Source organism: Carettochelys insculpta, chromosome 1 (genome assembly GCF_033958435.1).
Source record: "Carettochelys insculpta isolate YL-2023 chromosome 1, ASM3395843v1, whole genome shotgun sequence".
Taxonomy (NCBI): Eukaryota; Metazoa; Chordata; order Testudines; family Carettochelyidae; genus Carettochelys; species Carettochelys insculpta.
The window spans coordinates 354,012,246-354,030,813 of record NC_134137.1 but is presented as its reverse complement, the minus strand read 5'-3'; the positions used below and the strand labels follow the sequence as shown (position 1 = coordinate 354,030,813).

The following is an 18,568-nucleotide window of genomic DNA, read 5'->3' as shown; positions in this document are numbered from 1 at the left end:
TATGAGGACTGCTTTGTCTGCCAGGGAGCCTGAGGGTCCTGCAAGTATCACGCTCCTCAGAGCAGACACCTGAGGCGCGCTGTATTGGGGTCTGAAGGCCTTGGTATATGCCTTCTTGGAGAAGTCCTGAACAGTTAGAATTTTGGAGTTGTGGGATTTGCACTGTGCTGTTGGCATTTTTGTTGAATCTGGACAAGTTAGAGAAGTACACCTGATACTATTTATAATTTTCTGGATGAAACAGTGTCTTAATATCCTTTGTTTCCACTTTCAGTTCCCTTGTGGTTGTTTAAATATGCAACTGTAGTAGTATTGTCTGATTGAAGCAGGATGTGGTTCACCTTCAGTTGAGCAGGAACTTTAGGAGAGCTAGCTTGACTGTTCTCAGCCCTAACAGCTTTATGCTATGAGCCATTTCTTCCTTGCTTCAAGTTCACTGGGATGTCTAGGTCTCAAATTTATCTCCCCAACCCTCCAGGCTGGTTGTAATTAAAATGACTAAAGGATTTGGAAGGCAGGTGGGAATACCTTTGTAGATATTAATTTGGGCTCATCACCAGTGAAGGTCAGCTCAAATCAATGGGGTTAATTTATACAGTTTTCTGAACCTGTATCAGATCTCTCATGTTCTGGGGAGTAGTCCTGTACCTTTAGTATGAGGACTTCTGATGCACAACTGGGACCATGGAATGGTCCCTGTCCAGTACATTAGGAGTTGTAAACTAGTACCTGCAGCTCTAGAGTAAGAAAATGAATTCGTGGAAGGAAACTGAGAACTTTTCTTGGGAACTGGTGATGAAACTCTGGAGCCTGAGGAGATTGGTTATCCAAGGTCTGGTCCTGTGTGCTACTTACTGCACTGGAGTGTTGGTCCGGATATGATTCCAGGAAGGAGCATAGATGTGTTTTCCTTATCCTGAGTCTTGCTAATACTACCTTTACGATTATGGAGAAAAAACAGAGGTCTGAAACAGGCCAAATGAACATAAGAACATAAGAGTGGCCATACTGGGTCAGACCAAAGGTCCATCAAGCCCAGCATCCCATCTGCCGACGGTGGCCAATGCCAGGTGCCCCAGAGAAGGAGAACAGAAGACAATGATCAAGTGATTTATCTCCTGCCATCCATCTCCTGCCCTTGTTATGAAGGCTGGGGCACCGTACTTTATCCCTGGCTAATAGCCATTTATGGGAGTGTTTATTATCAACGTTGTTTCCTGCTAAAGGCAAATGTTAGAAGAGTGCAGTGACATTTCATGATGGGGATATGGAGATACGTTTCTGCTAGGTATACTGAAATTAAGAATTCCCCTTTGACAAAGGTAGGGGTCTTGATCCAAAACTTAATTTTCTTAACTTGAGCCTTTTGAGGTTGAGAATAATTACAATCTCTCCCTCCCGCCTCACTTGTACACACTGGCAGAGATATAGTAAGAACCAAGAGCAAAAGATGAGATACTTTGTTGTAGGTAAGATTGTGTTTTATGTGAAATGTGTTGAAAATGTGTGACTGGACGAAGAATGGATGGGGCAGTGCTTAATATTTTCAGATTCTGATTTGTTCATTTTTGTATGTTAGAGAATGGTGAATGATATTACTTATTGATAATTCACTTTTTTGCTCATTCATGTCAAGCTGTGGTAGGATATAACTGGAATTAAACACAATAGTATATCCAGTTTATTAAACACAATCTTAAATGTTTTGAGTCCAACTTTTTTTTATGGTTTGGTAAGTAAGATTCTATAATGTATGGAGTATTCATAATTTGAAAACTAAGCCAATCGGAGCAATCAGGTGAGCTCAGTGAATGATTCTGATGGAGAAAGGTGATGGTGTATCTGGGAGTCAGAGGTTGGATTCCAATGACTGCTAGTCTCTTGCACGCAGAGTTCCCCCATCAGGCTCAGGCCCTTAATGCAGCACATGACCGTTTATGCCATATTTGTAAAGCTTGACCTCAACAAGCAAACTCTTCCCCCACCCCTGATTCTTTATGTAGAAAAAAAGCTGTCAAAGTTTTTGATAGACGTTCATGGAGTCAGCATATTTAAGTTTAGGCCTTAACATATTTTCTTCTGAATTCATATTTAATTTAAAACTGGTTTATTAGTTCAAAATAAAAAATATTTTTAAATTAAACTTTTTTTCAAAACTGTTACTACTTTTATCCACCCTAGCTGGAGCTATAGGTGGCACCTGGCTGATGAGTTGGAAGTCAGGGCTGGGGCTGAGAACCTCACTGAATTCACTGAGGCATCAGCTACAAATGCTTTTGCTAGGGTGACTCTCTTTAATTTGGAGCAAAAGTCAGTGTAATGCCTGTCCTTAACAGCTTTGAGATCTTCCACCCAGAAGGGAGATGCTCTTGCAAAGCAGGTGGCTGTTAGGGAAACTCAGACAGTGGCAGAGGAGGATTCAAAACCCTTCCCAAGACTGGTCTCCATCTTTGTATTTGTGGGTTCTTTAGGATAGAAATCCCCCAACTGGGGGGCGGTATCCTACAGTGTATCCTTTTGTATGCATTAGAGTCCAACACTGCTCTTGTTAACATGGTTACCTTTATCAGACTTATTTCACTATTTTCTCATATCCTTTAGGGAGGGGTAAAGGGCTGTCGAAGCCTTGGTAGGATTTATGAGAGACTGCTGAGGTATCAGAGCCAGACAGCTCACTTCCCTCAGTGGGGAAGTAGAGGAATCAGAGGACTTTAGCTCATGGATTATTTTGTTGCCCAAAACTTTTTTTTTTTTTAAAAATCCTTTAGTATCTTCAGTGAGTGTAAAAGCTCTGCTGAAGTTCTGGTGAGGCCTTTTGTGACTTGCCTTCCTTAAGGGCTGGAGCTCTTTGGAGTGGTCTGTGCCAGAATGCTGTTGCACTAGGTACGTGTTCCTCTTTCGGGGAAGTTTTCTGAAGCTAACCTGCTAGAATCAGATGTCATCTGAAGGATGCCCTGAGCTGATTGGGTACAGTTCCCTTTGCTTTCCAAGTTTCTTTAAGTTCTCTGCTGGGGTTCCTGATCCATTTTATCCCATTGGAGTCACAGCTGCCTTGATAGGTAGACAACCTCACTTGCCTGTCCAACTTATAGCCCCGGGGCCTCACCTAACACAGTCAGGGACGGAGTTCTGGGTGCAACCCACCATTTGCCTCAGAAGCCTAATAACACTGTCAAATCCAAATAGTGCTTTATATGTGTGTTCTTCACTGCTGAGCCAGCAAAGAGAGATTGCAGTGAAGGCTCAGTAAGGTTATCCAACACAGAGTGGAGGAGAGACACCAGTGCCCAAGAGAGTAGTGAGTAAAGGAAATCACCATTGTCTGCTGTGGAGGCAGAGCCTGGCAGCAAGCAGGAGCAGAGAAAGTGTTACCAGATAATGTGGTGCTAAAACACTGATCCCACTTCAAGAGCCACAGAGATAGCATCCCAGACATCCAGAACTGTAGGAGACACTGCTGCAGAAATAATGATGGTAGGAAGAGAAAACATGACAGAAAGACATACTAGTTTGAACACTGGATGCCGCTTAATTTTCTTGCCAGTAACTTTATCTTACAAGATTTAAGAAACCGCATGTTTTTCAGAAAACAAGACCACTGTAACATAATTTCAGCACTGGTAATTAATCAAAACATTTTCAAATACAGAGGAGGTGGCGCAGTGTTTCCACTATGCCTGCAAATGCCTGGCATTCCTCACAACTCTAGTCCATATGGTTTAGACAATGCCAAAAAATATACTTTGTGCTCATGTTCAGTGACTCCCAGAAATGGTTTGTAAATGACAATGAACTGTAGTAATCTTGTTCATATTACAGTAGACTCTTTCATATCTGACCTTCTATTATTTGGAACTCTCAAATAACCAGCATTTGAGTTATAAGTAAATGTTATGTTTTCCATAAGTACAGTATAGTGAAAGTAAATACAAATAAATACAGCCAATACAGTATAAGTTTACAGTGTACAGCACTACTGTTGGTAAATAAAGTACTCTGCATGTATTAGTTTGTTTCTTAATATCTAATGTTGTTTTTAAGTGTTACACACTGCTAGGTATACCGCTCTATTTTTCCAGAATATTTGATTATCTGGCAACCTCTCGTATATGATAGTTTACTCAAACAGGAATACTGTCAGCGCAAACTTCCTTTTCTGTTCTGATGAAAATGTAGCAGAAATTATTGTATGTTTGACGTGAGAGAGTCCACTAAAATGAAAAGGCTGATTAATTACATATACAGCACACTGTCTTGTGTATACTGTGTGTAGCAAACTCGTTCTTGTACAGAATGTTCTTGCCCAAGCAGCATCTCTCACCTTATATTTGAGGTTAAATGATATATACTCTGACATCTGAAATACAGTGTTAGACCACTTTAATGTAAAGAGTGTTTTGTTTGTGTTTTAAAGGACTGCCTCAACTTCAGTGGAACAAGTGAGAGAGCGAAGTTATCAAAGAGCTTTACTTCTCAGTGATCATAGGAAAGACAAGGACAGTGGTAAGTTGTATTATCGCTCCAGAAAATGGATGTATTGAAGTAATCCAAATAATTAACTATTTTAATACTATGTTTGGATCTAGTCCATATGTAGGGTGTGTCTCACCTTGTAGCCTATACTTGCAATCTTATTCAAATACCTTTCCTCAGTTACCACTTATGGTTCTATTTCTCTCTGAATTAATGGAATGTCAGTCAGCAGATGACCTCATCATGCTTGGATTGTTGAATCTTATCACTTGGAATTTGAAAATAAGTTTTCTAGTGTTGAATATAAACTGCTTGGTAATGCTCGTAAGTATTATCAAATTGCTACACTTTACTGTGGTTTTGTTTGTAGACCCTGATCCTGAAAATTCAGAGTCCACTACTGAATGTCTGTCCCCAGAAATTTCTCAGAAGACTTGCAAGAGTCCTTCAAAAATAAGCAAGGTAATATTACTGTGTATATGTGTAGATACGGTGCATGCAAAGATTTTGAATTTGTTTTTAGAAAGCTCTGCTAATGTGTAGTTTTATTTAGTATGTATAGGATCTTATGTGACAAATGCCTTTTATTGATCAAAGTGCTTTTCTCTTTAGTTACCCAGAACTTACTTAATGTAAATCTGTTGAATATGAGCAGCAATAACTCAACCATTTAATGACATAAGGCATTTTTCATCTAATCCAATGTACAAAGTTACCATTGATTTAATTCATAATAGAAATTCTCAATTGCAATGGAGTTTGATACTAACGAACACATTTTGCATACCTTAGCATAGTACACGTGGTATTGTTGGTTTTTTTCAATCAAGATTTTCTGATAATTTCAAAGAACCACCAGACAGATTCATCTGTTTTTTAGTCTTACCTGGAGTATGAATGGATAAAATCTTTTCAGTTATTAGAGATCACAGGTTCCATTCAGTTAAAGTGGGTATGTGTTATGCTGAACAGTAGTCATCCAGGTCATAGTTACAATTATTTTGTTTTTTGGAGACAGAAATTATTTGGGTTTTTTGTGTTTTGAGTTTTAAAAAAATCACTATTATAATATGAGGAATCTGAACTCTAATGTATGTGCTCAAATACATATTGGAAAATAAAGCATACATTTTTAACAGTGAGGGTAAACAACACTGCAGAGTTGTGTTGTAGCAACTGCATAATATTAAATGGAGGAATTCAGGTTGTAATTATCCCATTTTTAAGATATGAAGTTTGATTTGAAACCTAAAATTTATTTTTAGTTAATAATTGTGTATGAAATTTGAAGTAAATCCCTTAGCAACAGTCCAGGATTACTTTAAATACCATAGATAAAAAGATCTTTGTTTGTTTTTAAACCTAGGACAATTTCTGTGCTGTATGAATAATCGTTTACTAAAATGCACAGAAACTTATCATGAAGATTATGATAGCATTCAGGAAGTTTAGACTTCCCACTGTGTCTTTTTCTTTCAATGAGCAAATATCCTGTACACCTGTCAGGGACTTTTTTGAATTCTAAAACGTTTTTACGAGAGAAGTAATTGAACTTGCTAGATGAGTTACTTTTAAGAACCAGTGGTTTAAATGTGTACATTTTAAAATGTTTTGGTGTAAAGTTTGGCTGATTTGTTCTTTCATTTTATGTATCTAGCCGTCTTCACCTGGTCCTATAGTTTCAGCGCAATCAACTGGGAGAACACCCACAAAACCTGATTCTCACTGGGAAAACTCAGTTAGTGTTCCAGAGACTGAGAACATGAACCATCAAAAATCTGAGCTACAACAAAAACAACTGACAAATAACATCCAAGTACTTTCAAAAACTCACCCATCTCAGTCGCATTTGCGTAGTTCAACAGAGCAACTTTCCCATTCACAAAAGCTGCCTTCTGCACCTTTGAAACTGCATTGTCCCCCTTCACCTCATGTAGAAAATCCTCCAAAGTCATCAACTCCTCACACACCTTTACAGCATGGTTATCTTTCACCAAAGCCTCACTCACAACAGTTAGGATCTCCATACAGACCTCAGCATCCACAATCACCTCAAGTTGGAACACCTCAGAGAGAAACACACAGAAGTTTTTATCCGCCAGCACAGAACCTTCAGCCTGGTAGTCAGCAGCAGGTTAGTGGACAATTGTTCACCCAGGCACCTTCAGGACCATCTTCTGCAACTTACAGTCAGTTTAACCAACAAAATTTGAACAGCAGTGCACCACCCCCACCGCCGCCTCCACCCCCTTCTTCTACTTACTATCAAAACCAGCAGCCCTCTGGAAACTTTCAAAGTTATAGTCAGTTAAAGGGTAGCCTACCCCAACAAACTGTTTTCTCCTCTGGACCAAATCAAGCACTTCCTGGAGCTACGGGCCAGCAAGCAGTCCCAGGACATCATGTAACTGCAGGACATTTTTTGCCATCTCAGAACCCCAGTATTCATCATCAGGCTTCCGCATCTGCTGTTCCTCCACCACCACCACCACCACCACCTGCTCCAGGACCCCATCTTGTACAGCAGCAAAGTTCCCATCAGCAGCATTCTGTAGCACACGTAGTAGGTCCAGTTCATGCTGTGGCAGTAGCACCTGGTTCACATATTCATTCTCAAGCTGCTGGTCACCATTTGCCACCACCACCTCCACCCCCGGGTCCTCTGCCCCACCATCAACCTCCTCATTCCACAACAGGACATCAAGGTCTGCAAGCACAACACCAGCATGTAGTAAACTCAGCTCCTCCACCACCGCCGCCACCACCACCTTCCAATGTTTTAGGCTCTGGGCACCACCCAACCTCAGCACAAGGGTTACATCATCCATCACATCAAGGACCTCCACATTTTCCTTCAAGTGCTCATTCGAGTGTCTCTTCCTATTCATCACAAGCCCCACATCATACAACCTTGGGACCTGGACCTCAACATCAGCCTGCTGGAACAGGACCTCACTGCTCACTACCAGGTCAAGGTCCTCATATCCAACCTCAAGGACCAAACAGTATTCCAACACCTACAGCTTCAGGGTTCTGTCCTCTTCCTGGCTCTGTAACCCTTCCTCATGGGGTGCAAGGACCTCAGCAGGCTTCACCAGTGCCTGGACAAATTCCTATTCACAGAGCACAGGTGCCACCAACTTTTCAAAATAATTATCATGGCTCAGGGTGGCATTAAAATGGGACCCTTGCTTCTAAACATTTTAAAAATGTTTCTGTAAGATAAACTGTATATATTTCATATGTACCTGTTCAAGGTACTTTTTAAAGCTTGTACATGATACTTTGTATAAAAGCAAACACCAGTGCTCTCATTGTATTCTTTCCATTTTTTTGCTTTTTTTAAATTCCTGAAAATGTGCTGTTCAGACAGTATTAGATATTTCTTTTTATTTTGTAAGTGAACATTCCAGCAGTTTTTTCTGGCAGATTTGATGCTGCATAATCTTTAAATTTTATTGTTGCAGTTAAATTTATTTAGTGAATGTTTTCTATATTACTTTTTATACATATGTAATTAAATAAGTACACAGCTAAGAGGTGGCACGAATAGGTTTTTCATTTTCTTCTGTCAACAGTTCTTTGTGTGCATATTGCTAGAAAACAATGCAATACAGATTTTTATTGTTTGGCGTGGACATGACTTTTGTTTCATCAGTTATTTGCAGAAATGTAATTTAATGTACAGATCGTTTCTAATATCTGACAACTGCTGTAAATACTGTATCTCTTTTGCGTGTAAAATTGCTTAAGGAGCCTTTCATTTGATATAGTACTGTACATAATGACAAGTCTTTTGCAAAAATGTGTGATCTTTGTGGAAGTAGTACAGTATATGATCTTTAATTTTTTAATATACTGTCACATTGCAGCACTGGTTGGGCATTTTAATTCATGTTAATAAATCACAATTATGTCAGTTTTAATGAACTGGTCTTGAGTGTTGTGTATTTAAGGAGAAATAATGTTAAGTGACTGTGCTCTACTATTTTAAAAACGTCCATGACTCTGAGTGCTATAATTAGAAGTGATGGCAGAATTTTTCCCTTCAAAAATAATGTATTCCCATTTTGTGGATATCTTACTTTCTGCATGAAAAGCTGACCGAAAAAGATGACTTGCATATGCCATCTCAAATTTCATCTGTGACACTGTCACTTAAAGCAGCTGTTCTCAAACAGGGGGACATGAGAAGTTTTAGAAAGGGAAAGAACTTTCTACACACAGTCAGAGCTGGGTGACTGTCCCGTGGAAAGTCACAGGACATAAGTACAGGTGAGAATACACGCCACTCTTAAATCAGTGCTGCTCTCTCACTGCCCAGCTCTGAGGGTGTGGGACTGAAACTACTACAGACAGAAAGAAATGGAAATCAACAATCAAATAAGTTTGAGAACCCCTGTGATTAAAGGTTAGTGCATTCTTTTTCTGCTTATCTGAATTATTAGAGATAATGAAAAACTACTTGAAATGTCAATGTAGTGTCAGTTTACTGAAACGTCTCACATTATACAAAACTAATCCACAAAGTTTATGCATTGTACATGATAAATATTCATACACTGGTACAGTTACAGACTAGATTCATATCAAACCTGTTTCAAATATTGGTTATTCTGATGTTGAAGATAGACCACAGTAGCATTTGCACATATCTTAATACATATCTAGGTATGGTTCTTATTCTAAAATTTCAAAGTAGAAGTCCAGTTATTGCAACACTTATGGTTTGTCAGGTTGTGTAGAACAATTCCTGAAATGCACCAGGACGTTGCTGTAGTGCAGTACTTACAATAAGTGACCACCTACCCCGTGAAGACACTTCAACAAAAAATGAAAGACTTATGAACTTTCAGTGAAAAAAGAGAGGAGATGGGCATGTTTTTTGTGGCTAAAGAGTAATATGGAGCATAATGGATTTAACAACATCAGAATAAATACAGCCAGAAAGCTTATTGTTAAAACTCAAGTTCAGTATTTTAATTTTACTTATATACCTAGGATAAGCTATCTGAATGGTAACTAAGAAACTTCCATTATGCTTGAATACAGAATAAATGTGTGCACCAATTTTTATACTGTAGACCACAAAGACAAGCCATTTGACTAAATACCAGCCTGGTGCAAGGACATATTATTTTGTATCTTAATTTAGTTGGCTGTATGTAATATTAATGAAACAGTACAAGTTTAACCCCATGAAACTTGTTCAAGGTATGTAGATGTCAAGTAATTTCTACTGCAACTGAACATGACTGTTAGTTTTTCAAAAACATCCACCAGTTTATAAAAAGCTAGTATATCAGACTGAGTAAAGAGGGCCTGCTGCTTTTTCTTAATGTGCAACTGCTACTGGTGAAATATGGCATTAAAAATCCATTTTCTTACTACTTCAGGAAAGGTATTTCAGTTCCATTATTATTCACATCCTTGTCTTTTTGCCTGAGTCTAGCAATACTAGGAATTGGCCAAGAATAATAACTAATTTTATTAAAAGATCAGCTAGCTCATAGTCAATGCCAATTTGAATAAGTCCAACTTGGAATAAATAACTGCCTTTCATACATCCCTATAGAATCACAATTTATCACTTTACTGAGATGTTCAAAGTCACCACATGAAAAAAGTGAGTGAGCGGATCACTATTTAGCTTAGAAGCAAGAACTCACACTTTGTACAAGACAGTTACATACATTTTGTCAGTTTAAATTGAATAGCTATGGCTTTTGAAAGAAATGGGTAAAAGACAGCATAGCAAGCATCTGAACTGAATTATGTTACTGCTATTGACTAAGTGTTAGGTTACCAATAACGTAAAAATAGCTACAATAGTGCAAATGCGTGTAAATGTATTGAAATAGTTGGTTTCATGCCTTGAAAATGACACACATTATAAGCTAATATTTCAGTCCTTAAGTTTTTCTTTCCTTCCTGTACTGAAAAAACTTCAGTTGTTGTATGACTCTAAAACAACTCCATGGAAAAGCAGAAAATGTTACCTCCTGTCTTTCATTGCTGCATTTTGTCTTCGCACTATCAATATTATTCTTGGTGCCCTTGCTCTCTGCTCTGAACCCAAAATGTTGGCAGCGCCAACTGTGGCTGAAGTCTCTTGAATAAATAACCATGTTTTGCACTCTAACAAGAGTTTTTAAATAATCCTCGTTTTTAATAACTGGAGGTATACACAGAAGGGCAGAAGCATGCACAGGCTTAGGCTCTGTGGAATGCCATTTCTGAGTCTGAATAAACAATGAGTAAAACTGCTGTTTTAGCTTAATGTATTAAGTAAAATATTTCCAGCAAGTATACAGAATTACAAATTAATTGTCAACTGACATTTCTTTTACACTCCGCTGAAAAACCTACTCTGAAATGTGACTAACAGCTGGAATTATCAAGCATTTGAATGAACAGCACAATGTCTGAAAAAACAAAATACTTTAATTTGACAACTGCAAGCACCTCAAACAATTGGTTATTGTTACAACACAGCTATCTTCTCACAATCTAGTTATTGCAAAGGCATGTGAATAAATTTAAAATGGACAGTCAAAAAAGTGGCACCATAATTATGTAAAAACAGAAATAAACTTACATTCATCCCACTGACTCCATATTTTACATTCTAAAATCTCTATTGCCTATGAATTTGAATCTATTTAGCTTTTTTCACCCCTAGAAACATTTACATTTTTGCGTGCAAGTTACAAAGGGCAAACTAATTTCTATATATGTTAATTCATGGGGAAAAAAGCTAGTGCAATTTGTTTTAGGAGCATGTAAAGCTATGAATGGAATGAGCATAAACTGTCTCAAACACTGGATTATTTTGTTCTCTAAATTGTATTTGGTTTTGCATCAATTTTTTTCTTACCCCAACCACAAATTGTAAAAGATCAGTAATTCTGGACAGAATATTTCCCATGCTCACTTTTAATCTTTTGGGTATAGTACAAATTATAGTGCCTACAAAAAGGCAACACCATGTGATGTCATGTCTTCACTATCACACTAAGGGAAATTGTTAATCTTTCCTTAAAATAGGCAAAATTCTAAAAGGGAGTGCTAAAATGATAAAGCATACTTTATCATTAGAAAGAAGTCTAGCCTTCCTTTAAAGTGCCATTTGTGGAATGAAGTCTTGTAAACCAGAGCCACTTTGTAATCCAATGTACAGGAATGTCTATGAAATGGAAAATTTACACAAATCCTTAAAGCAGCTTGAAGTCCGCCACATGCAATTCATATGCTACAAAGTTCTTTAAACTTAGTAGCCTTACTCTTAAATCTGAATCTCCATTTCATATTTAAATGGAAATAGACATTTACAGGGTGCATTTACATACACTATAATACAAGAATGATGTCCCTTTGTCAGAAAATAAAATTGTACAATTCCTTGCCATTTCTCAGTTCTGACTTGATAATGTCAAACTTGTAAATTACATAATACTTAGCTAAAATATTTCATCATAAATAGATATAAAACCTGCCAAAACACAGGGTCAGGAGAGATGGTGTGTTCAAAAGTTTGACATTTGAATGCCACGCCAACACAAGAAATGATGCTTAAAGACACGCTGAGTGTTTTCTGAAAAGTGGGTCAGTAAACTACCAGCTGAAGACGAGACTACCTTTCCCCAAGAATACAGTGCACAAAAAGCAAAATGTCAAACAGTACCTCAAAGCAAAACAAAGGTCTGAGGATGAAGCCAGCTCACTTGTAATCCTGTTAAAGAATTTGTGACAGTCATCACTCAGGTCCGATGCACTGGAAAGTGATTGCTGGTTCAATGTTACATTTGAAGATTCTGCTAAGAATTTAACCATGGATGCCTAAGGCATTCTCCAGCTGACGCTCGTTTTTCTGGGACCATTTCTAGCATGGGGATCAGGAAATCTGTGAACTGTGCAGCATCTTCATGAGGCCACCCATACTTTTCAACAAGCACATCAAAGAGGCTCCACGGTTTTAGCTTGGTAATGTGCCGGAGTTCTCCTGCAAATAAAAATGTTGTTAGAAAGTTCTTGTTCTTACTTGCTCAGACTCTTTCAACTGCAAGGCTCAACTATTCAGGCAGGTGGGTGTAGTATATTTTTTGCTTCTCCATGAAAACAAACCCAGCCAGTTTTTTCACTCAGTTGGCAAAAACTAAAAATCTTTTAAAGCTCATTCCAAAGGCATTACTTCATTTGAAAGGTGTATACTATACCTGGAAATCACTGTAGACATACTTCTATTATGGTCCTACTTTCACATATTCTGCTGCCTTTTCATACTTACAATAAATTTAGTGATGTTAACATCTCAAAGAAAAGCTAAATAAAATTAGCATAAGTACTAATAAAACTAGCAATGCTATTATGGATGTTTATACTAATCAAACACAGTGAAATACACTTTAGTTTGGTATCAGTATGTACTGCATGCCTTGCCTTATGGTTAACACTATATGCAAAGACTATCGGAAAGCATCATAAATCATTCATACAGCTGGAACAAATTAAGTTAGCACTATTCCAATTTACACTCATGAGCTCCATGAATATTGCTATGAATATTATTACCATTTATACAAATAAGGACTACCTTCGCTTTACACAAAATAGAATTTTCATTTTTATATAATTATCAATTTATCTCATAAAAAAACCAAAACAGTCTCACAACCATTAGAAAGTCCAAATGAGGAAATGACTGCATGTGCTAATGTTCCAGTCAAAATGTGCACATGCAGTTGTGGTCATGCAAACAACGTTAACTTTTTCCTTTCTCATACAACTCCATACTAATCTATGCATTACACATCACGAGTGACCCCAAAAAAAAAAAAATCAGTAAATTTGTATGAGAGCAAGATGAGCTTTACAAGTGTTCTCATGGTGTCACTCTGAAAGCCAAGCAAAGATTATGTGCATGCTCAGCACATTTGGATTTTTTTTTTTTTTTAACTGAAGCCTGAATTTGACATAAGGCTCACATTAGCTGCGTTAGTCTGTAGTTTCACAAAGAAATAACCCCAAAAAACAAGCGGTCCTGTAGCACTTTAACAATTTTAATTATTACCTAATGAGCTTTTGTGGGTAAGACCCACTTCATCAGAATTGGAGGAAAAAGAAGAATCCAGGATATAGATAGAGGGGGCAGGAAGGTGAGAAGGGGAACTTTTTTTTCCCTAAAATGAGCCGTGGCCCAGGATTATTTTAGGTTTGATGAAGTTAGGACAGAAGAAAGAAAACTGGGTTTATAGCAGGATTGCCTTCAACTTTATGTAAATCCAGACTAACACCCCCTCCAATAATTTAAAGAAAACATCTTCCCATTCCCCTACACCTAAGTACCACTGAATGCCCAATTTAAGCCTACAAAAAGTGTATTAATAATTAAAAGTGAAAAAAGAACACCTAGAAAGACAATCCATAACTAAGAGGCATGAGAACTCAGCAACACTAAAGCAGGGTTTTATGTAACAATTTCCACCGTGATGTTTCTTTGATCATGCACTTTCTTGAAAACACAGTCTCCTAAAAACAGACTTGGGCTTAGGACCAGTTCTGGCAGGGCCACGTGCAGATCCACCCACCAGAAACCTCATGTACAGTTAGGTATGCATGACACAATGCAGGGACTGGGCTTCCTCCAAACGGCTGAAGAGCCTTCTGCCATAGAACCAACAGTGGATTCTGAGGGCAAAGGCCCACTTTGTTTTTGCATTACACCTTTCCCACCACTCCAAAATATCCAATAGCTGCTAGTATTTTTCCACTAACAACCTCCAAAGGCACATTTAACAGTTATGGTAACTTAGCCAGCATGAAACTAATGTAACGCATGAGAAAAACGTAACCTTTAGTGAATACCAGTTCATCCAGAGTTTAAAAAAAAATAGAGGGGGCTCAGATCTTGAACACAAGGTGCTTTCAGGTTCTATTCCCAATATTTTTTTTGGAATGGGATGGGGAGGGGACTTGCGAACCTGTGATGTGGAGGGGAGTCTTTAATAGTGAGGACTGATACGGCTGTGCCTTTTGACCTTGACACAATGGGGAGGAAGCACTGAGATTTCCTAAATGCCCTTCTCCTGTCCAGACAAAAGACTAAGGCTCTTCTAATGTCTAGTGTAGGCAGTACAGCCTCCATGGCAACATGATAGAGCTTTGGATAAAACATCAGGAACTGAATCAGCTGGTTTATGTGAAAAGACAAGGTTGTCAAGGGGCTGAACTTCTGATGTGGCCTAAGAGTAATTTCATTTTTAAAGGACATAGTGAAGGGGAAGTGCCAGTAGTGCCACTATGTAGCTTGTTCTCCTTGCCAGGATGATGGCACCAGAAATGCAGTTGGCATCAATAGGTATGTAAGCAAACAAGTGACCATAGGTGCAAAGGGCTGTCTAGTTAGGTGCTTTAAAACTAGATTTAGGGCCCACATTAGAGTTGGAAGTCTGGGTTGGGGACAGAGGTTCACAATGCCATGGAGCATCTCTCTGTAGTTGGATGGGCAAAAAAAATCAGGGATACCCTGTTTGCAGAAGGAAAGATATTACGGCTGCAAGGCATACTTTGACCGAACTGAGGGACCGCTCTGATCTGTTGTGATTCAATTTTTAGTCCAAGACCACAGGAAGGGTGAAAAATGCTGGGTAATTTGTCAGGAATTGCACCAAACCTGAAATCTAACCCACTTTTATAGCTGTGTGTCAGGTAGCCCATTTTATACTGCAGAGTAGCACCTCCTGCACCTCCTCAGAAGAGCAGCTTTCTATGTGCTGCAACTATGAAGGAGCCAAGTGTTGTGGCAATCCGCACGTTGGTACGGAGAGTTTGTCCTTCGGTCTGAAAGCAAAGGTAAGTACAGGGTGAGTTGGTGGACACATTGCCAGCTGTGTCAGGTACGAGTAGGACATGTCTCAGCGAAGTGGGAGCACTCACTATTACGTTCACTTTTTAGCAGGAATTCAGCAGGAAAGGAAATGGGAGAAAGGCATATAGGCAGCCCTTGTACATGGGAAAAGGAGCGTGTCCTCTAATAAGTGTTTTCCGAAGGCAGCCCTGGAGCAATCGAATGGGCATTTTCTACTCAGGTAAATAACAAACAAGTCTGTTGTAGCGGTCCCACATTGATAGAATATACTGTGAAGCAGAGTGAGAGAGAGAGAGTGTGTGTGTGTGTGTGTGTAGAGGGTTATAAATGGAATCCTTGTACAGACATATGTTGGATCTTCCATCAATCAAGGGAGCATGTGACCCTGTAGCTATCAAGAGAAGTTTGCCTAAAGTGTCTGTCTTTCATCTGTAAACAGATCTGAACTATGCCTATAGACACCTAATATGGAGTCTTGCATGAGGTATTGCAAACGTACCTGCTTCTGTGTGTCCTAGAAGCTGGAGGCAATGTCTGATCAATGTTTGTGAGCTGGCTTGAGTTGTCTCTGTGAGTGTGGTCAGACTGTGAAATCTGTTGTTGCAGGAAGAATGAGACAGGCCCCTATAAATTCCAAGGGCTATGGCGAAGTAAAGATTTATTTCTGGAAGCTGATTTGTAGACCCAGCTTTGTCAATATCTCCATACTTCCATGGTGAGACACACAGCATCTTCAAAGTAGCAGGCTTTGAGGAAACAGTGATCTAAGTATGGGTAAATCACAATCCCCAGAGCGAATAGATGAGAAACTGCTATGGAAAGCCGAATACTCTGGGGAGCCCGTGAGAGGCCAAAGAGAAGTACACTATACTGAAAATTGTGCTATCTATGATAAACTGAAAGAGTTGTCTGACATTAGCCCCAAGGCCTTGTATTTCCAAATATGCTTCTTCTCCTCGCAGTGTTCCAAAGATGGAGTAATTTCTGCTAGCGTGACTACCTTGAATTTTTGTTCAATGCTATGAGGTCCAGTATGGCTATCTGACCTCCTTTTTTCTTGTGAATCAGGAAATATTTCCCTCTCAGATTTCCTGGAATGGATTCTATAGTTCCCAGATATATGAGGTGATCTACTTCCTGTCATATAACGGTCTCTCATAAGAAGGGTTGCTGAAGAGGACAGGGGGGGAGGTGAAAAGGAAAATTTCCAAAACCCATCTGTCAGTATTGGTTGCACCTCCTTCATCTGGCACCTTCAGGACCTCACTGGTCCTGGATGAGGGAATTTGCTGGACGAAGGCAGGTCCCCTGCTCCAGCCACCCAGTCTGCTGCCTGCTCCTCTCCCCAGCTATCCACTTCCATCCCTAGGACCCCCTTCCCTGCTGCCACACCTTGGCACCCTGCTGGGCCAGCATCAGCTGCAAAGGCTGGTTCCAGCCCCATGCTGGTAATGGCCCCAACTCCAGCCCTGGCCATGTGGGTGCTAGCTCCACTAAGACTGGGCTGCTGGCATGGCCCCAGAAACGCAAGCATGGCCCACACATTGCCCTGGCCCTGTAGGTGTTGGCCCCAGCCCCAACCCAGAGGCTGGCTCTGGACCAGCCAGGTTGTCAGCATGGCCCCCACCTCATGAGTGCTTGGTGCAGCTCTGGCCAGGCTGCCAGTGTGGTTCAGCCCTGGTTGGGCGCCTAGCACAGTCCTGGCCCCACAGGTGCCTGGTTCAGCTGGGCTCCCTGCCTCAGGTGACCAGGCTCCACTTACTAACCTCCCAACCTGGGGTCTCTGGTCCAGGTTCCACCAGATGAGGGATGTTGCCAGAGGACAGAATTCTAGTTTTGGTAGGTTTAACTTGTAGCTGTATATTCCCAGTTTTGAAGGAAGAGAGCAAGGTGGCATCTGAAGGGATGTGAAAAGCCTGAAAGTTGCTGCAGATGTTTTAGTGAGTGGTCTCTTAGGGCCTTGACCAATGTGTCAAAAACTGATCTGTCAAAGTGGGAAAAGTTATGATGTTGAGGATTGAAGGGCTGATGATTCATGCTTCTGAAACTGAGACTTTGAGTACTATGGCGAGTGTGATTGGTATGAGGACTGATGACTAAATTTCCCTGTTCATAGGACCCCGTCAACAACAGTGTGGCCCCAGAGTCTTTGCGTGTGAAGTATGGAACTTAACTGCGAACAATTTTGTGCCTTCAAAAGAGATCCTCTACCATCACCTGTACCTCCTTTGGCTGCCACACAATGCCTCTTCCATCATGACTTCTGTTAATACCAAGCAGGCTGCTATAATTAGTGCAGGATGGAAAGCTGTTATCACCATTAACTGCGTCTCATGTATGATGGCCTGAAACTATTCTTGTAAGTCTGGCAAGTGATCAACAGAAGTGTTAAGTCTGGAGGGATCATGTGATTGCAGATTACCAGGCCTTAGTTACGAAGTAGAATTCTGAACTGCAAGATCACCACAGTCAATCCTTTTTCAATCCTTTCCATAACAAGTGGATTGTGTGTAATACAAGCAGCCTTGGGGGTTCAGCATATCCACTATATAAAACCAAAGTACCATGCCATGATGTCCCATCGTTTATAGGAACTCCTTTTCATACAAATCTATGGATTTTGTAACATCATGTTGTAATCAGTCATTTTGCACCATATGTTTATTTGGAGATTGTTTTCTGTGTTGTTTAACACCAGTCCACTGGTGACTTTCATGGATGTTCCCTACCCTGGTTTTGGTGGGATGGGTTATCTTCACATATTGGGAGTGCTTGCTTCTAACTTCAGGGTAGTCAGTCTACTCCTCACTCATTATCACATACAATGGCACAGTCAATAGTTCCTTGGCTCCCTCCTCTAGGATGTTCCCTTCTGGACATCAATGATAAACACAGCCTGGCTTGATGGATCTTTGCAATGGCACGAGGCCATTCCTGCCTGCTCGTCAGAAAAAGTGGCTGGCAGGATACACAGACACATTACACTGGATAAGGCTTATTAAAATATTCTTCTTCAAATGCTAGAATACTGTATTTTAGCTATATGGCTACGGAGACACCTCTTAAACTCAGGGCAGCCGAGCATATCCTGGAAGGGAGGAGATAAAGTAAAAACTAGCTGGTTTTTAAACAGGGAAGCAAAAACTAACTGAAACCTGATAACATGAAAAAGAAAATAATATCTAAAATAACAATTCTGGGGCTATAAAATATCTGAAAACAGTCTGC

At 39.8% G+C, this 18,568-nt stretch overlaps 2 protein-coding genes and 1 long non-coding RNA gene across 13 annotated transcripts in view; 2 read left to right on the top strand and 1 right to left on the bottom strand.

Annotated features, from left to right (window-relative positions):
- The window catches only part of KMT2E (lysine methyltransferase 2E (inactive)), a 113,607-nt gene extending 104,969 nt beyond the window's left edge, over positions 1 to 8,638 (top strand). For all 3 annotated transcript variants that reach the window (XM_075016695.1, XM_075016677.1, XM_075016686.1), the window contains 3 exons: positions 4,415 to 4,503; positions 4,844 to 4,935; positions 6,131 to 8,638. In XM_075016695.1, the coding sequence (XP_074872796.1) occupies positions 4,415 to 4,503; positions 4,844 to 4,935; positions 6,131 to 7,651 (1,702 nt within the window). In that variant the 3' untranslated portion in view covers positions 7,652 to 8,638. The remainder of the gene's footprint in view (positions 1 to 4,414; positions 4,504 to 4,843; positions 4,936 to 6,130) is intronic.
- Positions 8,639 to 8,737: 99 nt separating this feature from the next.
- Positions 8,738 to 17,593, top strand: LOC142024634 (uncharacterized). The gene is made up of 3 exons (XR_012648502.1): positions 8,738 to 8,884; positions 15,428 to 15,560; positions 17,457 to 17,593. It is a non-coding gene; the product is annotated as an uncharacterized LOC142024634 (long non-coding RNA).
- SRPK2 (SRSF protein kinase 2) overlaps positions 10,738 to 18,568 on the bottom strand; it is a 241,489-nt gene continuing 233,658 nt past the window's right edge. For all 9 annotated transcript variants that reach the window (XM_075016732.1, XM_075016760.1, XM_075016740.1 and 6 more), the window contains one exon: positions 10,738 to 12,475. In XM_075016732.1, the coding sequence (XP_074872833.1) occupies positions 12,291 to 12,475 (185 nt within the window). In that variant the 3' untranslated portion in view covers positions 10,738 to 12,290. The remainder of the gene's footprint in view (positions 12,476 to 18,568) is intronic.